General features: G+C 47.3%; 1 protein-coding gene across 1 annotated transcript; it reads right to left on the bottom strand.

The window, feature by feature from the left end:
* Positions 1 to 19,799: 19,799 nt before the first annotated feature.
* Positions 19,800 to 21,419, bottom strand: LOC125544107 (transcription factor MYBS3-like). The gene is made up of 3 exons (XM_048707673.1): positions 20,907 to 21,419; positions 20,381 to 20,577; positions 19,800 to 20,288 (listed from the first exon to the last, which is right to left on the bottom strand). Exons 1-3 carry the CDS (start codon positions 21,274 to 21,276, stop codon positions 19,992 to 19,994), a joined length of 864 nt encoding a protein of 287 aa, XP_048563630.1. The 5' UTR covers positions 21,277 to 21,419; the 3' UTR covers positions 19,800 to 19,991.
* Positions 21,420 to 23,805: the final 2,386 nt, after the last annotated feature.

The raw sequence follows: 23,805 nt of genomic DNA, 5'->3' as shown, positions 1-23,805 counted from the left end.
TTGATCATATCTACTATATGATTCACGCTCGACATTTCGGTCTTAGTGTTCTGAGGCCATATCTTTATATGCTAGGCTCGTCAAGTTTAACCCGAGTATTCTGTGTGTGCAAAACTGGCTTGCACCCGTTGTATAAGAACGTTGAGCTTATCACACCTGATCATCACGTGGTGTCTTGGCACGACGAACTTTTGCAACGGTGCATACTCAGGGAGAACACTTGTACCTTGAAGTTTTTTAGTGAGAGATCATCTTATAATGCTACCGTCAATCAAAGCAGAATAAGATGCATAAAGGATAAACATCACATGCAATCAATATAAGTGATATGATATGGCCATAACCATCTTGTGCCTTTGATCTCCATCTCCAAAGCACCGTCATGATCACCATCGTCACTGGCGCGACACCTTGATCTCCATCGTAGTATCGTTGTCGTCTCGCAAACTATTGCTTCTACGACTATCGCTATCGCTTAGTGATAAAGTAAAGCAATTACATGGAGATTGCATTTCATACAATAAAGCGACAACCATATGGCTCCTGCCAGTTGTCTAACTCCGTTACAAAACAAGATCATCTCATACAATAAAATATAGCATCATGCCTTGACCATATCACATCACAACATGCCCTGCAAAAACAAGTTAGACGTCCTCTACTTTGTCGTTGCAAGTTTTACGTGGCTGCTACGGGTTGAGCAAGAACCGTTCTTACCTACGCATCAAAACCACAATGATAGTTCGTAAAGTTAGTGTTGTTTTAACCTTCAACAAGGACCGGGCATAGTCACACTCGGTTCAACTAAAGTTGGAGAAACTGACACCCGCCAGCCACTTGTGTGCAAAGCACATCGGTAAAACTAGTCTCGCGTAAGCATACGCGTAATGTTAGTCCGAGCCGCTTCATCCAACAATACCGCTGAACCAAAGTATGACATGCTGGTAAGCAGTATGACTTGTATCACCCACAACTCACTTGTGTTCTACTTGTGCATATAACATCTACGCATAAACCTGGCTCAGATGCCACTGTTGGGGAACGTAGTAATTTCAAAATTTTCCTACGCACACGCAAGATCATGGTGATGGATAGCAACGACAGGGGAGAGTGTCGTCTACGTACCCTCATAGACCATAAGCGGAAGCGTTATGACAACGCGGTTGATGTATTCGTACGTCTTCACGATCGACGATCCTCAGTACCGATCGTACGACACCTCCGCGTTCAGCACACATTCAGCTCGGTGACGTCCCGCGAACTCACGATCCAGTAGAGCTTCCGGGAAGAGCTTCGTCAGCACGACGGTGTGGTGACGGTGTTGATGAAGCTACCGATGCAGGGCATCGCCTAAGCACCTCTACGATATGACCGAGGTGGATTATGGTGGAGGGGGGCACCGCACACGGCTAAGAGATCAATGATCACTTGTTGTGTCTCCAAGGGGTGCCCCCTCCCCGTATATAAAGGAGTGGAGGAGGGGGAGGGGGCCGGCCTCCTATGGCGCGCCCCATGAGGAGTCCTACTCCCACCGGGAGTAGGACTCCCCCTTACCAAGTAGGAGTAGGAGAGGGGAAGGAAGGGAGAGAAGGAGAGAAGGAAAGGGGGACGCCGCCCCCCTCATTGTCCAATTCGGACTAGAGGGGGAGGGGGCGCACGGCTGCCCCTCCTCTTCTCCCACTAGGGCCCATTACACTACTGGAATCAGCTCATTTTCCATCTGCCAGCTCTTTGCCGTCAGCTAGCGGACGGCAAAGAAGCTCTTTGCCATCAGCTACCCAAAAGCAGACGGCAAAGAAATGGCAGACGGCAAAGAAGCTCTTTGCCGTCCGCGAGCTCTTTGCCGTCTGCCAGCAGACGGCAAAGAATCTTTGCCGTCCGCTGGCAGACGGCAAAGAGAGAGGTGGCCCCCACCCCCCGCCCGTTTGGAAAAAACTTAACGGCCCACCTCTTTGCCGTCTGCCAGCAGACGGCAAAGAGGCAAAAGGGCGGACGGCAAAGAGAGGCGGACGGCACAGAGGACACTACCTAACGGCCCGTACACCCCCGCCCGTTACTCTTTGTTCCCTCCTCGTCGACGCGCCCCGCCACCACTTCCCACCCCACCGCCGCCGCCGCCGCCCGCCGCGCGCCGTCGCCCCACCACCTGTCGCCCCCGCCGCCCCGTCGCCCCCGCCGCCACGTCGCCCCCGCCCCGCCCGCGCCCCCCGCCCGCCCCCACGCCCCGCCCCCGCCCCGCCCCCGCCGCCCCGGCCGCCCGCGCCCCCCCCACCGCCCCGGGCCCGGCCCCCCGCCGCCCCAGGCGCCCCGGCCAGCTCCTCCACCGCCCCGCCCCCCTCCTCCACCGGCCCTGCCCCAGGTGAGCCCCCCTCCTTTTTTCTGTTTTTTTTCTGTTTTTTTCCTTTTTAGTTTTAGTTTAGATTTAGTTTTAATTTTAGTTTTAGTTTTAGTTTAGTTTTAGGTTTAGATTTAGTTTTTTTCTTTTTTTTCTGTTTTATTAGTTTTAGGTTTATGTTTAGTTTAGATTTAGTTTTAGTTTTAGTTTTAGGTTTAGTTTAGTTTGAGGAAAGAAGAAGAAGAAGAGAAAAAGAGGAGAGGAGGAGAAGAAGAAGAGGAAAAAGGAAAGGAAGAAGAAGAAGAGGAGGAGGAGAAGAAAAAAGAAGAAGAGGAAGAAGAAGAAGAAAAAAGAGGAGAGGAGGAGAAGAAGAAGAGGAAAAAGGAAAGAGGAAGAAGAAGAAGAAGAAGAAGAGGAAAAAAAGGAAGAAAAGGAAGAATAGGAAGAAGAAGAAAAGGAAAAAAAGAGGAAAAAACCCGACCCGACACGGCACCCCGACCCGACACGGCACCCCGACCCCGACCCGGCACCCCGACACGACACCCCGACCCCGACCCCGACCCCGACCCCGACCCCGACCCCGACACCCCCGACCCCGACCGACCCCGACACCCCGAGCCACCGACACCCCGACCCCGACACCGACACGGCACCCCGACCCCGACCCGGCACCCCGACCCCAACCCCGACCCCGACACCCCGACCCCGACCCGACACCCCGACCCGACACCCCCACCCCGACACCCGCACCCGACCCCGACCCGGCACCCCGACCAACACCCCGACCCCGACCCGCCCCACCACCGACACCCCGACCCCGAGACCGACCCCGACCCGCACCCGACACACCCCGACCCGACCCCGACCCCGGCCTGACCACACCCCGACCCCGACACCGACCGCACCCCGACCCCGACCCGGCACCCCGACCACACCCCGACCCGACACCCCGGCACCCCGACCCCGACCCCGGCACCCCGACCGACACCCCGACCCCGAGACCCCGACCCCGACCCACCCGACCCCCGACCCCGACCCCGACACCCCGACCCCCGAGCCTGACCCGACACCCCGACCCCGAGCCTGACCCGACACCCTGACCCCGACACCACACCCCGACCCCGAAACAACACCCCGACACCGACACGGCACTACCCCGACATCGACACGACACCCCGACCCCCGAAACAGCACCCCGACCCGACACGGCACCCCGACACCGACAGGACACCCCGACCACCGACACCTCCCGAAAAGGTGTTCTTTGGCCTTCCAGAGGCCGACGGGGTCATATATTTGTGAATTATTAGTTAGGTCATATATTTTTCGATTTTGTTATGAAAAACATCATATATAATTGTGTTGATCGTGTAGTTTTAAATGTGCAGTTGTTTCATCGCTGCGAGGTTTGGTGTTCGACGACCTCGCCGTGCGTTTGACGAGCTCTGCCCCTTCGTTCGTGGGTGAGCACAAATGACAAGTCCTCCTCCCCCATTAATTATTTGATCTATTCCGATGAAACTTGATAGCTAGCTATATATGTGTCTTGAATCATCAGTATGCGTAACCAATATGTGTCTCCCGTTCGAAAGCGTCATAGTTATAAATATGCATGCATTTGCATATTTATAACCTTGATTCTTTCGAATTGTCCAACGCTATCCATGGACAGCCCGAGTATGTGTAGATTGGGTTCGTTTTCCCATATGCTTTGCTCCGGATCCGACGCATATATTCGTCAGTGCCTCCCCTGTTGTTCTCCGGGTACACATCCTCTCTGTTTATTGCAGAGACGTGTATCAGGAGAACAGCGGGGAGGTGCTGCCGAAATTTTGCGTCGGATCCGGAGCATAGCATGGGAAAATGAACCCAATCTACACATACACGGGTGGGATTAGGACCTATCATTACCTATTAGAGTGTAGGTTGCATGGACGTAATAAAATTGACAAAGTAGATCAACTATGAATATATACATGGTGAATTACATATATAATTGTTGTGTGTCCAGTAGCTCTGAAAGTCAAGATGAGTGACCGTGCTTGGATGTATACCGGTCACACTGGTCAGAACAAATGGAGCGCTGAATGGTTCACAAAAACTAAGGGGTTTGTGCAAGCCGCATTTGCAAATGGCCAAAAGAAAACCTGGTGCCCCTGTTTCCGGTGCGGCAATTGGGAAAAGAAGACAGAGGCTGAAATGGGCAAACACCTGCAGAAGAGTGGTTTTACGCCCGATTATACGGTGTGGACATTTCATGGTGAGTCTGCCCAACGTGACCGAGCTGAGGTGGATCGTCGTCGCACCGACGAGCATGGTACCGGGATGGAAAACATGGTGCAAGGCTATGATGATGCTCGGGATTCGGACGAGGAGATGGAGGAATCTGCAAAGGCCTTCAATGAAATGTTGGAGTCTTCGAAACGTCCGCTCCACGAGCACACTGAGCTTTGTCAGTTGGATGCCATCTCACAAGTAATGGCTCTGAAGGCTCAGTTCAACTTGGGCAGAGAATGCTATGACGCAATTATGACAGTATTTGGACGCTTTCTACCCAAAGGCCATGTAATGCCTGCAAACCTGTACCAGTCGGACAAAATCCTCCGTGCACTGAAGATGCCCTATGAGAAGATACATGCCTGTGAGAAAGGATGTGCCTTATTTAGGCTTGACTATGCGGACTTGAACTATTGTCCCATTTGCAAGTCTTCCAGGTATATTGTGGTAGACAACGGTATGGGTGAGAAGACACAGACCAAAATCCCCGTTAGTGTTCTTCGGTATATGCCAATCGTACCAAGACTTCAACGTCTTTTCATGGTCGAAGAGACGGCCAGACAGATGACATGGCACAAAACAGGCAAAAGAACCGAACTAGATGCAGATGGGAATCTGATGATGGTACACACATCGGATGGTGTTGCGTGGAAAAAGTTTGATGAATTACATGCTGACAAAGCGGCAGATCCGAGGCATCCTCGAGTCGGCATCAGCACGGATGGGTTCAGTGTGTTTGGTATGACGGCAGCCCAATACAGTTGTTGGCCCGTATTTGTCTTTCCACTCAATCTCCCCCCCGGACAGATTATGCAAAGAAAGAACATTTTCCTGACGTTGATAATTCCAGGACCCAACTATCCGGGCAAAAATATGAATGTGTACATGCAGCCGCTGCTTAAGGACGAATTGCAAGAAGCCTGGGATAATGGGTTCAAGACATACGACGCCTATAGCAAACGGAACTTCATAATGCGTGTCTGGTACATGTACTCGACGCATGACTTGCCGGCGTATGCGCTATTCGTTGGCTGGTGTGTGCATAGAAGGTTCCCGTGCCCCACATGCAGGGAGCTCTTGAGTTTCGTTGGCTTCAGGCTCGGTCGCTGCAAGTTTTCTTGCTTCGACATGCATAGACAGTTCCTGGATATCCTCGCCATAAGTTCAGGGGAAAAGACAAGAAGAACTTCATCAGAGGTAGAGTTGTCAAAAACTCTGCACCACGCCTGACATTGACAGGCCAACAGACCCTAGGATCAGTTAAACGCTCTCGAGCCAGATCCACATCGTCCAGGGTACTTCAAGGGGTATAATACTAAGCACGCGTGGACTCACAAAACATGCTTATGGGATCTGCCTTACTTCAAAGACCTCCTTTGCCCACACAACATCGACGTGATGCACACTGAGAAGAATATCGCCGAGGCACTTTTTGGTACATTGTTCGGCATAGATGGGAAGTCAAGGGATAATACTAAGGCTAGAGTCGATTTGGAGGCACTATGTGATAGGCCGTTACAAAACATGAAAGAACCAAAAGGAAAGCAGAACTGGATAAAGCCAAAGGCATGGTTCAATCTTGGAAGGCCAGCTATGAGGGAAATTCTCTTGTGGGTGCAACAGCAGTTGATGTTCCCCGATGGGTATGCAGCGAATCTAAAGAGGGGAGCGAATCTTGATAAACTGAAGATATTTGGTCTCAAGAGTCATGATTGGCACATATGGATTGAGCGGGTAATGCCGGTGATGTTGCGTGGCTTCATCCCTGAGGATGAATGGCTAGTACTGGCAGAACTCAGCTATTTCTTCCATGTTCTTTGTGCGAAAGAACTATCGCCTGGTGCTAGAAGAAATGGAAGAGTTGGCGCCGGAGTTGATCTGCAAGTTAGAGAAGATCTTTCCACCGGGCTTCTTTAATCCAATGCAGCATTTGATTTTGCATCTCCCGACCGAGGCAAGATTGGGGGCCCGTGCAAAATCGTTGGTGCTACCCAACTGAGAGGATGCAGAAGACGCTTCGAGAAAAATGTAAAAATAAACGTAGAATTGAAGCATCGATGGCTGAGGCATTCATCACAGAGGAGGCGGCAAACTTCGTAACAGCGCACTACGAAGCCAAAAATCGTCATTTGCATAATCCGAAGCCTCGGTACAATGCTGACGAGCCTAAAAAGGGTGGATCCAACCTCAGCCTATTCAAAGGGAATCTCGCACCAGCTAGTGTTTCACATCCAGTATCTTTGGATAACGAAGAATGGCGGACCATTTCGTTGTATATCTTCAACAACCTGATAGAAGTGCGGCCGTACATCGAGTAAGTTCTCGGTACATTGTTTCGCAACTTCTATTTCCTTTGAACTACTCTTATTCCTGGATATGTCATACAGTCGATACGTCGCCATATTCTCGTATGGAGCGGAGATCCAAAAGGATTCCGTCGAAGAGTATGAGCTTCTCGCAAAGCAAGGAGGTGGCTATCCCGGTTTCATCTCTTGGTTCAAACAAACGGTAATTTCTATTAGACAATTTCATTTCATTCGCTAATTTGTGCATAATGCAACAATCCTTTCATATTAAACTTGTAGGCTAATTCAGAGTCTATGGACGCCGAATTGAGACAAGTCGCTAATGGTTTTGACTATAAGGTCCGTTCATTTGACAAGTACGACATCAACGGGTATCGCTTTCGTACCTATGGCAAAGAGCTATCTATGGCCGACCGAAAGTCTACAAATTGTTGTGTATCTGCTATCGGCGAAGGAGGTACCGAGTATTATGGGAGAGTTGAAGCAATTTATGAACTTCTGTTCTATGGTGAAAACCCACCGAATGTCGTAGTCTTCAAATGTTATTGGTTTCAGCCGAAGGAGACTAGAAGGACTCATGAACATATAGGGCTAGTTGAAATCAACCAAAGCACTCATTTAGATGTTCCTGATGTCTATATTATGGCTCAACAGGCGACCCAAGTATTCTATCTACCGTGGGCCTGCCAAACTAATCCAAATCTGAAAGGTTGGGATGTCGTTTATGAAGTGCCGCCACGTGCTAGACTTTCTCCCCCAAAGGAAGAGGATTATGAACCTCACATTAACCCAGACACATATGAAGGAGAATTCTTCCAAGAGACACGTCTTTCCAAAAAGCGTTTCAAGAACCGCTATACTTCACCCCAAAACATTGAAGTAGACAGCGACAATGAATCCGACATCACCCCAGAGGAGGAACAAGAAGAGCCGGAACAAGAAGAGGTTACTGCTGCGGGATGACCTGTCAATGCTTGACCGATTACGTCAAGGTGGCCTTGCACATGTTGATGCCAATGAACCCTATGAGCCCATCATTGATTATAGTGATGATGATGATTATGCATTTATTGATGATACTGATCGAGATTATTAGTAGTGTCAGGTATTCAATTTTTTTATGTTGTACTTGATGATGATACACTTAAGTGATATACATATTATTATTCATGTCGGTACTTTTTTTATGTTGTACTAATTTCGTTTATTCTTTGTCATGGTAGGTGTTGAAAGATGGTGGGCGCTGGTCGGGAGCGCGCCGAGGCCCCTTCTTCGTCGGCGCGTGGTGCGAGGTCTTCCATTCCACACGCACCTCTCCGCCGAGCGTTGCTGGACAGTATGGCGACACCGCCGGGCCCTTCTTCGTCGACCGTGGTGCCCAGCAGGGGACGAGGTAAGAAGAAGAGAGGAGCTGGAGCACGTGGTCGCGGGAGAGGACGTACGGTGACTGCTAGGGCGCCTTCCTCACCGCCACCCCCAGCTGTTTCACCCGAGCACGTGACTGCTAGGGTGGACTCGTCTGAGGAGGAGGCTGCACGGACTCCGGTCCACGAGCCTCCGGTCCACGAGTCTTTGGCCCACGAGCCTCGGGTCGACGGGCCTTCGGCCCACGAGACCCCGGAGGAGCACACGTCTGGATGGGGTACCTGGCCGGGTCAGGCTGAGCATGGCGGGGAGCCGAGTGGCCATGCTGATGATGGCGGGGAGCCGACTGATGAGGGGGGGGAGGAGGGGGGCAACGTCTACCAGGGTGGTGCTACACGGCTCCCGTCCGTGCCGGTGACCCGCGAGTAGAGGTGGTTGATTTTCCCTGATGGGGAGAGGTACGTAAGTGCATTTAATATTTTTGTACCTTCTGCATTCACGTTTCTTCAAATAACTAATGCGTTGGCCTTGTCATGTTGCAGGGGTTGGGACCACCATCATAGTGTCCGCCGGCCCAACTCCGTCCTTGGAGTTCTTTGCCGGCAAAACTTCCCGGGGTTTGTCACGTTGCCTGGTGAGGGTCGGCTTCCAGAGCTTGGATTGAGCTGGGAGCACTACGTGGCTGCCCCGGCCCCGCCGGATGAGATTATCGACGGTGTCGTGTGCGACACGAGGGCAGACATGGTGATCAGAAAGTTCTAGGTAATTTCTCCTTTACACATTTAAAAATCTTCAACTAGCTAGTTATTAATTGTACTAATCAATATTGTCTCATTTGATTGCAGACATTCTACAGGTGTGAGGAGGGATACGAGGAGGACGCGGCACATGTTATCGAGAATGTCTGCAAGCGCCTACTCCAGAACTTACGGCACGAGGCTCGGGTGCAGGCTGTTCGAGACTACTACGCCTTGCGTGGTATCAAGAAGACCAAGCCGGCGTGCCGCGATAAGTTCCTGAGTAAGGAGCAGTACGTGAAGGTAATTCTTAAGGCCTTCTCTACTTAAGTTCCTTCATTTAGTAATTCTTAGCCGTAGCGCTCAAGTTTCTATTTGCTAACTTAGGCGCCTCCGAGATGGTGTGCGGATCGGATGGATTGTTGGGAGGTGTTGGTCGATGAGTGGTGCTCAAAACAATGGCTAGCCCTCCACAAAGAGGCCAAGGACAAATGTGCCCAAATGGAAGGTGTGCCACACCATCAAGGCAGCTCCAACTTATATCAGTTTGGGCGCAACTGGGTATGTGGTTTGCTTCATGATTCATGCAATTCATTCATCATGCTAGCTTGAGCCCTTTAATTACTAATTTTCATTATTTCTCTCTTTCAGGCACGCTACAATAAGGCAGATAAGGTGCCAGAGGTGTACGACCTGTATGCCATGGCCCACACTGCCTCTTTCAAGAAAGTCAAGGCTTTCTCTCAGTCTGACCTCGATGATGCAAACAACTTCACCAACATCTCCTCCCACAACAAGCTCGTGAGATATAGAGATGAGGGGAAGGCGAGGAAAGGGGAGGACTTTAACCCGAGCCAGGGTCCCATTGATCCAGAGCTGGTGATGATATCTGGTGGCAGGAGGTCCCATCGCTCCATAGCCATTGGAGATGGACTTATCCGTTGTCCTAGCACTCTCCCGGAGATCAAGGCGCGCCAGTCGAGCTCCGCTCCTGAGATAAGGCCTCGTGAACGGCCAGTGCAACTCGCCATCAAGGTTAGTGATACGTACTCAGTTATCTTTCTCCATTAATTACATTGTGTGCGCTTCCATCAATGATTACAAATGGTCATGTGAGTGGTGTTGCAGGCTACTATACAGAGTGAGAGAGATAGAACGGAGAAACTTCTGGCGGAGGCGGCGTAGAGGCAGCGGGAGTTGGAGGAGAGGACGACAAAGATGATGGAGGAGGAGAGGGCACGGAATGACATGCAGGCAAGGGCCATGTACGAGCTCCTTGTGGTAAGTTTCTTCTGCAGATTAGCCAAAACATTCATGTAGTGTTTGTCTCATTACTAACTAATATGACTGAGTCATCAAAACCAAATGTGCAGTCTGTGTGTGAGAAGACAGGTCAGACCGCCCCGCCGATGCCAGTGATTGCTCCTGGGACCACGGTGAGTTTTATTTGAATGGACATTACTTGCTAGTCTTAACATTTGAGTGTCATCATGCTAACAAGACATTGGAAATGATCTTTGGTGCAGCGTAACTCCAGACAAGCATCGCACGATCCTTCTCCATCTACCGACACGAGCCACCCCGCTCCTACACCTCCTGGATCTTGGTAAGTTTATCTAGTGTTTTGCTTAACACATGCATAAAGACCTAGACTTAGCTTTATTTCCTCCAGTGCTTACCATAATGACCTAGACTTAGCTTCTTCTCCTCCAAAATGACTTAATAAGCTTACTGACCTCCAAAACCATCCATTTTACCTAAGTTAGCTCTAAAACGATCTGTACTTAGCTTACTTATGTCAAAAATTGCATAATTAGCTTAGTTAGCTCATAGACGATCCATTTTACCTAAGTTAGCTCTAAAATGACCCATTTTACCTAGGTTAGTTTATAAATGATCCAGTTCATCCAAGTTAGCTCAAAAATGACCCATTTTACCTAGATTAGCTCCTAAATGATCCATTTTACCTACGTTAGCTTTAAAATGACCCATTTCACCTAGGTTAACTCCAGAATGACCCATCTTACCTAGGTTATCTCATAAACGATCCATTTCAACTAATTTAGCTCATAAACGATCCATTTCACCAAGTTAGCTAAAAAATGATCCATTTCACCTAAATTAGCTCTTAAATGATCCATTTCACCTAAGTTAGCTCAAAAAGATCCATTTCAACTAAATTAGCTCATAAATGATCCATTTCACCTAAGTTAGCTCAAAAATGATCCATTTCAACTAAGTTAGCTCATAAATGATCCATTTCACCTAAGTTAGCTAAAAAACGATCCATTTCACCTTAGTTACCTCAAAAACGATCCATTTGACCTTAGTTAGCTCATAAACGACCCATTTCAACTAAGTTAGCTCATAAATGATCCATTTCACCTTAGCTAGCTCATAAACGACCCATTTCAACTTAGTTAGCTCATATATGATCCATTTCATGTAAGTTAGCTCATAAATGACATACTCTTCTTGTTCTAGTCTTTTTCTTGTTCTACTCTTCTTGTTCTAGTCTTCTTCTTGTTCTACTCTTCTTCTTGTTCTACTCTTCTTGTTCTAACTTTCTTATTTTTCATTTTGCAGATTTCATTCACTTGACGAAAGCTTGCATAGATGGAGTGATCCTTATCCCTTTCTCTGTTTCTTTTGTATCGTTGAACTATGCATGTATCGTTGGATGAAACTATTGTAATATATATGGTTGGATGCCTCTATGTTGAACTTGTTATGTATGATGGAACTATGCATGTAATATATATGGTTGGATGATGAAGTTATGTGTTGGATATCTTATATGTTTGCTCTGTAATGGCCTTTTGAAATATATCTATATATGTCATATATATTTGTGATGAAAATTGTTGGATTTAATAAAAAACAGATAAAAGAGCCAATATGCAGGCTCTTTGCCATCTGCCACCGACGGCAACGGGCTCTTTGCCGTCTGCCGCGGACGGCAAAGAAGACACGTGGCATCCATCTTTGCTTCCTGGGAGCTAACCCATTTGGTCAGTTTGCCTACAGTGGCAGACGGCAAAGACTTTGCCATCAGTGGCAGACGGCAAAGAACCTGCCATGTAGTGACGTGTAGATGACATCATACGGTGGACGGCAAAGACACTAGAAATTTTGCCGTCAGCGGCGGACGGCAAAGGCTTGCCGTTAGCCACTTAACCGACTGACAGCGCAATTATTGCCGTCCGCTCTCTTTGCCGTCCGCCGCAGATGGCAAAGGGCCTTTGCCGTCAGCCGCAGACGGCAAAGGGCCTTTGCCGTCAGCCGCCAGGAAGCAGACGACAAAGTAGCTATTTACCGTAGCCTACTTTGCCGGAGCCTTTTGTCGTCCGCGGCTGACGGCAAAGGCCTTTGCCGTCCGCCGTTCATGCCTTTGCCGTCCACCGTGGTAGACGGCAAAATAGCTGATTCCTGTAGTGTTAGGCCCAATATACTCCCCGGCGGGTTCCAGTAACCCTCGGTACTCCGGTATATGTCCGAAACCTCCCGAAACACTTCCGGTGTTCGAACATAGTCGTCCAATATATCGATCTTTACGTCTCGACCATTTCGAGACTCCTCGTCATGTCCGTGACTGTATCCAGGACTCCGAACTACCTTCGGTACATCAAAACACAAAAACTCATAATATCGATCGTCACAGAACTTTAAGCGTGCGGACCCAACGGGTTCGAGAACTATGTAGACATGACCGAGACACGTCTCCGGTCAATAACCAATAGCGGAACCTGGATGCTAATATTGGTTCCTACATATTCTACGAAGATCTTTATTGGTCAAACCGCATAACAACATACGTTGTTCGCTTTGTCATCGGTATGTTACTTGCCCGAGATTCGATCGCCGGTATCTCAATACCTAGTTCAATCTCGTTACTGGCAAGTCTCTTTACTCGTTCCGTAATGCATCATCCCATAACTAACTCATTAGTCACATTGCTTGCAAGGTTTATAGTGATGTGCATTACCGAGAGGGCCCAGAGATACCTCTCCGACAGTCGGAGTGACAAATCCTATTCTCGATCTATGCCAACTCAACTAACACGATCGGAGACACCTGTAGAACACCTTTATAATCACCCAGTTACGTTGTGACGTTTGGTAGCACACAAAGTGTTCTTCCGGTAAACGGGAGTTGCATAATCTCATAGTCATAGGAACATGTATAAGTCATGAAGAAAGCAATAGCAGTAAACTAAACGATCAAGTGCTAAGCTAACAGAATGGGTCATGTCAATGACATCATTCTCCTAATGATGTGATCCCATTAATCAAATGACAACTCATGTCTATGGCTAGGAAACTCAACCATTTTTTATCAACGAGCTAGTCAAGTAGAGGCATACTAGTGACACTATGTTTGTCTATGTATTCACACATGTATTGTGTTTCCGGTTAATACAATTCTAGCATGAATAATAAACATTTATCATGATATAAGGAAATAAAGAATAACTTTATTATTTCCTCTAGGGCATATTTCCTTCACGACCCTCTATGGCGTGCCCCATGGGGGGGAGTCCTACTCCCGGTGGGAGTAGGATTCCCCCTTCCCTTGTTGGAGTAGGAGAGAAAAGAAAGGGGGTCAGCCCCCCACCCAATTCGGATTGGGCTTGGGGGGGGGCGCCCTCTACCTTGGCCGCCTCCTCTCTCTCCCACTAAGGCCCATATACTCCCGGGGGGTTCCGGTAACCCCCCGGTACTCCGGTAAATGCCCGAACTCATGCGGAACCATTCCGATATACAAACATAGCCTTCCAATATATCAATCTTTATGTCTCGACCATTTAGAGACTCCTCATCATGTCCGTGGTCATATCCGAGACTCCGAACTACCTTCAGTACATCGAAACACATAAACTCATAATACCGATCGTCACTGAACGTTAAGCGTGCGGACCCTACGGGTTCGAGAACTATGTAGACATGACTGAGACTCATCTCCGGTCAAGAACCAATAGCGGAACCTGGATGCTCACATTGGTTCCTACATATTCTACGAAGATCTTGTCAAACGCATAACAACATACATTGTTTCCTTTGTCATCGGTATGTTACTTGCCCGAGATTCGATCGTCGGTATCTCAATACCTAGTTCAATCTCGTTACCGGAAAGTCTCTTTACTCGTTCCGTAATGCAACATCCCGTAAGTAACTCATTAGTCACATTGCTTGCAAGGCTTATAGTGATGTGCATTACCGAGAGGGCTCAGAGATACCTCTCCGATACAGGGAGTGACAAATCCTAATCTCGATCTATGCCAACTCAACAAACACCATCGGAGACACCTGTAGAGCATCTTTATAGTCACCCAGTTACGTTGTGACGTTTGATAGCACACTAAGTGTTCCTCCGGTATTCGGGAGTTGCATAATCTCATAGTCATAGGAACATGTATAAGTTATGGAGAAAGCAATAGCAGTAAACTAAACAATCAAAGTGCTAAGATAATGGATGGGTCAAGTCAATCACATCATTTTCTAATGATGTGATCCCATTAATCCAATGACAACTCATGTCTATGGTCAGGAAACTTAACCATCTTTGATTAACGAGCTAGTCAAGTAGAGGCATGCTAGTAACACTCAGTTTGTCTATGTATTCACACATGTACTAAGCTTCCAATTAATACAATTCTAGTATGAATAATAAAAATTTATCATGATATAAGGAAATATAAATAACAACTTTATTATTGCCTCTAGGGCATATTTCCTTCACGTACTTGTAGTCATCTTGCACTTGTCGCTCCGCCTTGGTAGCTTGGTGCACTCGCTCGTGGAGGTTCATGTACGGTTGGAAATCAACGAGTTTCTTGAAAGGATGGTTGAGTACATTCAAGAATCATGCCATAGTTTGACCTCATCTTCCATGACATTGGCTCTTATCATCGCAATTTCCATTCCTTTGCAGTACTCTTCACCGGACTTGGTGCCTTGCTTGAGAAGTTGCAATTTCTTGAAGAGGTCTCGACTATAGTATGTAGGAACAAAATGCACTCTCATAACCTTCTTCATTTCATTACATGCTATGATGGGTGGGTCGTCTTTTTCTTGGTGCCACTCGAAGACTTGCTCCCACCAAATGAGAACGTAGTCATGGAACTCAAGTGAGGCCATGGCGATCTTCTTCTCCTCTTCATAATTGTGAAGATGGAATATCTTGTCGACCTTTAATGCCCATGAGAGGTAGTATTCGTGATCGTTTCTTTCAGAGAACTTAGGCATGTCGAACTTGAGCTTGCCGTAGCATTGCTTTTCATTGTGTTGGAGGCGATGGTGATATCGATCTTATCGTGGAGGAAAGTCTTCAAGCTCTTGCTCCTCGTGCTTTGCTTGGTTGGCTTGACGTTGAGGGCGTAGAATTCTTGCACGGTTCCTCATTTCTTGGTGCTCCTCAAGGCGTGTGACTTCTTCTTGTCGATCTCATCAGAGGACCTCTTCTTGTTCACGCCCATGGAGGTTGCAATCGTTGAGAGCATGAGTAACTTCATGTAGAGCAGGTTGGGCTTCACGGGCTTGTTCCTCACAACGTTGTTTTTCTTGTTGGAGGGCGTCGCCATATTGATTTTTTTCGTCTTGGCGCATTGGAGCTTGCTCTTGTTCCATGGGATCATGTGCTTGGCGATGATGTCATTCACATGACCAAAGGCGGTCTTGTAAACCATTGCCATGAAATGGGTTGTGTGGAGCTTGATGATCTTGATGGTCTTGATGATGATGCGAATGAGCTCGGGGAAGACTTGCATCTGAAGAAATGTCCAAAGAGTGTTGGCTTGAGTGGCGCCATCTTGATGATGATGATGTTGTAGAAGAGTGGCTGACCATCAAGGCATGAAACTCTTCCATTTGCGATGATAGCTTGTCGTCAAGGTAGTCCCTTGTGCATTGTTTGGATTGTCGCAAGTCGGTGGTGAGTTAATCGATGTAGTTTCCCAAAGCTTCATTCGCTTGATCCAAAGCTCTATGTGCGCCAAATAGTTGATTCTTGGTGACGTAGTTTTTTGGCTCCTCTTCTTGCTCGATGAAGAGTGGGTTGGTAGAAGTTCTTGGCATATCCATCATCTCAAGAAAATATGTGAGTGGAAGAAATGAAAGAACTAGACCAAATGTACCTTATCCAATGTTGAAGATGGATCAAAGATCACTAAATGCAGTATTATGGAACTAGCATAATTGGCACCGGATCTTGCCAATCTCACACCTACACAAGTAAAGCCTTTGGAGTAGCTTGGTGAGGATGGTGGCACAAAATTGATGCAATTGTTAGCAAGATTCAATAATGATGAAATAGATTCAAAAATTTGCAAGTGAAACAAGTAGACCAATAGCAATATGTGGCACACGAAAACACACGGACGTATAGAAAAATGGGTCATGCAACCAATAAATGAGTTCAAAATGTGAAATCCACGAAAAAATGCTCTTGTTGCACAACGCTAGAGAGACGCTGGCATGATTGCTCAATAGGCGAGATACGACACTTGTGCACAACCTATGAGGGACAAAACGTAACGACTTCTATCCCAAATATGTTATTTATGTATGATACCCGGTGATTCTATCACGATGATCCAAGATGATTGAATATGGTAATTCGTTGTGCAATGTGGCTATGCTATGGCTATTGCTTACAAGCTCTTTGTTCGTCTTTTTCTTTTGTTTAAAAGCTTTTCTCTCTTTTGATATGTTCCTTTGGCTACTTGTGCATATGCTTGAACGAAGATAGTAATTATGTATACACGGGAACAATTGATAACACAAGAGGTGATATGATGATATGTGCACGCTATGATAGCTATGCGGAACGGGTATCACTAATGTGCACAGGTAACGTTGTCTGGAAATACTCAAATGGCTAGTCTTGATACGAAAGTGACACAAAGAGTTGGCTTGGCAGTTCACAATGCAATGGAAAGGGAGATGTACAATTTATGTTGTTCAGGTTAACATCCTTACTTACAGTTGGTGGTGTCAAAATGGTGAAGTGGTCGTTGTCGATGTCGAGCCCGTGGCGAATTTGAACTGTGGTGGTGTTGACGAGGAACCGTCCCTAAGTAGCCGAAACACGTTAGGAAACGGAGAACCGCGACTCAAAATCTCAAGTGGAAAATGACAAATGGTGGTAGCAGAAAGTGTGGTGGTGTTGCGGAAGCTCAATGGGAGTGTGGAAATGCAAATAGTGGATTGTGGAGGTGGCAATGCGGAAGTGGGAGTGGGGCTGGAAATTTCTATCGAGAAATTTCTGTTTTGTCAGAGTTGGTCGGACATCTGGTGATGGTCGGACGACCGGTGGCTGTTTTCGGTCCGGACGTCCGGCGATGGTCGGTCGTCCGGTGACTGAAACTGGTCCGGATGTCAGGTAACTGTCGGACGTCCGATAACTGGGCGATTTAGGGGCTACGGGAAAGAAGATGAACTCATGGATTACGGGAAGGAAAAGAAAATTTGGACCAAAATTGGGAGAATTTTGTGGACGGAAGTGATGGGGGAAAGCTAGATGCACATGAAACACATCAAATCCATGGATCAAAATCAACAAAAAATAATCAAACCAAGAAATCACAAAAAAAGGTAGGGCTATTTTTGTGTGGATTTTCGAAATTGGACAAAACACACAAAATTAGGCTAGAAATTGGGGCAGGGACTCCAAATTCCTGATCAACCTTGGCTCATGATACCAAGATGATGTGGGGTGGAACCCCGATGGCCCATCTTTCATGAAATGGGGGCATCCCGAAAAGAACACGAGAGGGAAAACACTCAATCAACAAGATCCAAATCACACATATGCTAAATTCATATACACAAAGAGGAGATACAAGGATCCAAATACAACACAAGAGGGTACAAAGAATAGCTAGTTCATCCCAATTCTTGAAGGAGAGAGGTCTTGAATCCTAGGAGGATCTTCCCATGGAGGGGTCTTAAATCCACTTGGGGGGTCTTCTCACATTGAGGCCTTGATCTCCATGGGAGAGGTAAGTGGATGAGCAAAGCTCTATCTCTATCTTGAGCTAATCCTTCGCTAACCCTAAAATGTCCAAGTGAAGGGGTATTTATAGTCTAGAGAGAGAGAGAGAGATAAATGGGCCAAGGCCCGCAGGCTATGCACAGACAGGTGTCAGACGTTTGGTCGTTACCAGTCGTCTGGTGTCTCGTGAGGGACATGACGTCCGGTAAGGATCGGACATCCGGCATTTTGGCTTTGTTGAGGCGTTGTCGGACTTTTGGACGCTGTCGAACGTCCAGTGTGTCGGTCGTCAGGAAGGCTTTGGTCTCCTGGCGTCTTCGTTCTGTACTGGTGGTGCCAGATATCCAGAGTCGGTCGGACGTCTAGTGGCTGAAGTGTGTCGGTCGTCCGGTACTTGTCGGTTGTCCGGTCGCTGTAGAGTCTGTCGGCTGATCCTTCTGTATGGCTGAGTCTCCAGGCGTCGGACGACCGGCGGGGACCGGTCGTCCGGTGGTTGTAGCTCTCTGGCATCCATTCCTCTTGCTTCTCGCGCTCGATGTCCTTGCCATCTTGTCCATTGGTGATAGCAGCTTCATGGCCTTCCTTCAAGTACCTGATCACACACAATATCTCCGCTTAAGGTACTAGCCATGTCTCCCATGTGGAGTATGCAAGTTCCGAGAGGAGCAAGTTCACCTCGGCTTCGATAGCCCTTGCACGTCATTGGTCCACGTGGTGTTTTGGGAGACGAAGATAGGTCCATGGGGATGACCGTAGAATGCTCCGCGCCATAGAGGTTGATGCGTACGTTTATTGTGTTTGTATCCTTTTCATGCTACGTTGTAAGTCAATGAAAACATTTTCACTAAAGAAAATCTAATCGAGTGACCGAGCATCCGGATTGTTCAAAGGAAATTAGCATCACCAAACGGTAGATGATTGTGTGCGCTTTCAGTTTGACGTCCACTGGGCTGCTCTTTGGGTAGCAGTGCAATACTTTTGCTTTTGCTACCTTTCTCCACCGATACACGTCTGCCTTTGTTGGTTGGAATGGTGATTAATTGTCCACTTGGAGCAAAGAAGACACTCTAATTTAGTGCCACTAATCAGACGGACATAGGCATCACTCAGAGGGGGAAGAATACTACGCCGTCTGTTGCAGGTGCGACCGGAATCCTGAGACAGTAGTAGTATAGTAGAACCACTGTGCTGGATAAGCACCAGATCTCCGCCTAGCTTTTCTCCCCTCATTGGCGACATCTAGCTAGCTCTATAATGTTGGCCAGGAAGAGAGAAGCGTTTCTAGCTTTCTTGCTTCCTATCTTAAATCTGCATATCAAGAGACGCCACATCAGCGGTGACAAGGGCGTCCCAATTGGGCATCCAACTTGGTACTTCTGTTGAGAGGCGACAAACCACAGAGACACAGGAATGAGCACTGTACGATACGTGCACCTACCGTATCCCAGATCCGGAGGGAGGCGTAGGACCCGGCCGTGTCCATTATGGGTGAGCGTCGCCGTCTGGATTGAACCTGCTTGTCGCTGCCTGAATGTACGACAGAACCAGTGGGTCTCGTAATAGGCACTAGACGTACAGGCAGGCGACGATAAGAATCTGAATGCCTCCATTTGGAACAGATCCACTTGGATTAATATGTACTAGTATGGACAGCCGTGATTCACCGAAATTCTACTAGTTGGAGTGCATGCGTAGCGTGGGGGAACAGGAGCATGCTTCGGTTGGAGTTTCTGGTTTTTACATGGACGGGACGGGACCCAAGAGCAGCAGCGGTACGTACTACACACATGAACAACGTATCCACAATTAGCACTACCCGCACGCAACTTTACAAGCGCTGTCCATAGCCTTATCTCCATTTGCATTGGTTGGACAGGTCAGGCTCAGGCAGCAGACACAGCCTGATAAGTGATAAAATAAAAAAAATAAAAACTGGGTCGAGCGTCCTGGGTCTCCTCTCCGGCGGCGACGTTGTTGACGTCATGTTCCGATGGACGGTGGTGAGAGAGACATGCCCAGCTCCAGTTCCAGCGGGGAGCAGTGGTGACCGTGCCCGTGGCCATGAGGAGGCTGCTCCATCAGAACCGCCGGGAATGGCGCCCTCGGTGACGCCGACAAAAGTGGAACCCCCGCCATCGCCATGTCATCCTCCTGCGTGGAGTTGAGATCAATGGACGCCATGTCGGGGGATTTATACCGCGGCAGAGAGGTGGAGGCATCTCCGCTGTTGTTGGTCAGCGGCTCAGAAACGCGAATGCCGTTCTCGCAGATCGGTACCTGCACACCATATTCAGAATCTGACCTGTCTTTTACATGCATTAATTCAGTCCTTTGTATAGTTAAGAAGTTAAGATGTAGTACTCCAGTACCATGTCAAAGAGGCTGGAGCGGCGCTTCTTCTTCCCCATGCTGCTCTGCCTCAGGAAGAACTTCTGCGCGTGGCTGGCAACCTGCGTCGGGGTTCGAGTCGTGACGTAGCTCCGGGAGATGCCTCGCCAGTCGCCCTTTCCGAGCTTCTCGAGGCCCACGAGGAATAGCCGGTGCTCCTCCTCGCTCCATGGAACTCCTGTAGTCATGTTCACATAAGGACCTTCAGCTCAGGAGGCCACAAGTCGTCCATTACTTTTAGTAAGAAGAAGAAGAAGAAGAAGAAGAAGAAGAAGAAGAAGAAGAAGAAGAAGAAGAAGAAGAAGAAGAAGAAGAAGAAGAAGAAGAAGTAATGCGACTTTATTAGTTAGGTCAAGATGAGATAGACTAGCATAAAACAAAGAAACTCAGGTACAAAAAGGTCTGAATTTCCACCCCACGTATATCATCAGTAGCATAGCCAGCGTAGCATATGTTCGACACTAGTGACTAGTGTAACTGCGTATTTCTGTTTAGGCAATTAATTACCTTTCTTCCTCTCCTGGACTAATCTGCCATGAGGACCGTCAGATAGGTACCCATTGGAAGCCCTCTCCAAGCCCTCATCGATGGACAGAAGCACCGACGAGGAAGACGACGACGAAGGCGAGACGATGGAGCTAGGGGCCACCGCGAGCTGCAGGCAGTCCATGCTGTAGCTCTTCCTCATGGAGGCGCCGGCGCCGGTGCTGCGGCCCGCAGCGACATGGACCTGCACCCCGAAGAGCCTCAGCCCACTGCCGCCGCTGCTGCCGCCGCCTCCTTCGCAGAGCATAACTTCTCCCTGGTTTCCAGCTGCGCTGCTGCAAGTTCTTGAGTTGTGGCCGTAGTTGCCACAGTGGGAGCACTTCCTCGCCATGGTGTGGCTATAAATCGACTAAATCGATCCGCACTGCGCTGTCTTTTGGTGCGGGTGGTGGGAGAGATGGGTGGAGACCAGTGTGTCCACAACCGCAGCAGTGGGTGGTGCTTGCTACTGCCTATAGCAGCTAGCAAAGGTAGCTTAGGGAGGAAACTTACACTGCACCCACTATAAATATGCTGCTTCTACTTCTGGCCTTTTGGCTGTGGATGTGGACGCGTTATTGGGCAGGGAACCGTAGAAAAGTACGTACTTATTGCTCAAACCACCTTTTTTTTTAGAATTGCTCAAACCACCTTTATCTTGTAGGAGTGCGTAACTTGGATTTAACTGGTAATTTGATTTTTAACTATTAATTTGATCTTTTGATGCGTAAATTTGCACTGTCAACTTCTTTTGGAATGTTTCAAATACGCCACCGTACACGTGAATTTTTTTAGAGCATAGGGCCTAGAAAATACATCCATCGCCGTCACATTTACCGTCACGAGGTTGTATAATCACCACTTCCTATTTCCTTTTTTTCTTTCATACTTTTTTAGGCTTCTTTTATTAGGGCAACACCCAATCCAACATACTTCCTTTGTATCTAAATATAAGAAGTTTTTGCAGTTTAAATTTGACCCTCTTAAACGACTTATATTTAGATACAAAGGGAGTATCATTCTACTCTTTTTTGATCTTACCATTCTCCCTGTTCACTTAAATCTTCTCATCTCACCTTTCATTCAAATCTTTTCAACCAATTTGATACCCCAAAACTCAATTCTCAACCACCCGCCCTCTATTACATTAAGTCTCGCAATATGGCTTTCTTTCACATGCCTTCCAATGTTTGCACGCGGGATCTCGCACCACTCAACTGTGTTGGTTTTAGTTTCGGGCGGCTCTCTCTTCGTCGGTGTTGTTGAGCTAGAGGTGGCACATATTGTTTAGATTAGTGGACTAGGAAGGCCATACCTCAAGGTCAGGATTCCTTTCTCATCTCAACTGATGAATATTTGCACATGATGACCGATTTTGAAGTTTTGGTTAAATCTCGAACCAGTTGTCATACCACCTGAAATGATCCCTTTTCTAGCTTGCAAAAACATTAGTAGCAGTTCCAACATATTTGTAAATTATGTCCAAGACTTCTATACATACTTCAGGCAGGATTACAAAACATAGGGATCGGGATCAAAACTCACAGATTGTTACGCAATCGCCTCTCCCAGCGTGATAAAATTTATTGCCTCTAGCTCCTCTTGCACACCGACAAGATACAACTTTATACGTTGTTTGTTCACTATCCATGGAGTAGTTTTTCCCCTTTCAACCGGCTCCCGAGTTGTATACTTCATCAACTTTTTAGGGGTCATCCCACCTAGATTTAAGATTGCATGGAAACATTTTTAAGTGGAAATTGTAAAGGAGGACCTTATCTCGAACAGAAACTCCCATTTCTGGATTTTCCTATCATGCGAAAGCTTAACCTTTTCTTTACATAAACTAGTACTTTCATAAGCTTCATTTCTAAATTCATCTAGAGTATGTATAACTAATAAGCATTTCTCCCAGCTACCTTGAGATAAAAGTTTAAATTCTTGATAGCCCAGAAATCTTGATCACCATACCGACAATGGATATGGTAACCACATGAATGGCAACAACAATGGAAAGACCAACGATCACCCAACTAACCCTTCGACACCCACGGAGAAGGACATAAGTCAGTTGCTTAAAATTAGTTGCTTTGTTACAGATGCAGAAACCCAGAACATTAAATAATGGGGGGAGAGCAATGGAAATTCTAGAAAGAAGAAGCCTTGAGATATGCCCATGGTGCCATACTGATGATTACTCAACTTGATATAGTGAAGTAGATCACTAGAGCTTGTAGATAGTAGATGAAGCAACTATGATGTAATGGAAGTATGTTGAGTGATGTATCACCAAAATTATCAAGAAAAGAGAATGACTTTGTTGATGTAATTATGCCATGTTGTTATGAACCCAAACCCACGAAGACACCTCGGTTACCAGAAAAGGAAAATTGCCATATCAACATGATTACTCCATGTCCCCATGAATCCAGTTCTGCTAGATGAATACCCTTGAGCAAGTATGACGATGATGAGGAGAAAGAAGAACCGAGTTAAGTAGTGGGCGATAACCCACATGCACCAGGATCTCAATGGATATACCTAACCTACCTATGAAAGATGGTATAGAAGATTGGATGAATAAGAGATATGTGACACAGTGGAATCAAGGATAGTTGTGACAACAAGAAGAAGAACTATCAAAGGAATCATCTGATCCTAGCTAATGCGTTAGGAGCTTTTAAAACCTTGCAAACCGTAGGGATATCTAGATGTTGTTTGCTTGCAGAACCAATGGATTTAGACGAACTCGGTTCATGAACAAGGAAGACTACTGCAATGCTTGTGAGGAAGACTGAGTTTTAGGATGCGAGATTCGGTGGACCTTATGCAAGGTAATGATTTCAATGTGACATGTATTGGCCCCCATGGCGACTACTCT

This window comes from Triticum urartu, chromosome 3, assembly GCF_003073215.2.
Source record: "Triticum urartu cultivar G1812 chromosome 3, Tu2.1, whole genome shotgun sequence".
Taxonomy (NCBI): domain Eukaryota; kingdom Viridiplantae; phylum Streptophyta; class Magnoliopsida; order Poales; family Poaceae; genus Triticum; species Triticum urartu.
Note: the sequence above shows the minus strand (reverse complement) of the source record. Positions and strands in the feature narration are given on the sequence as shown.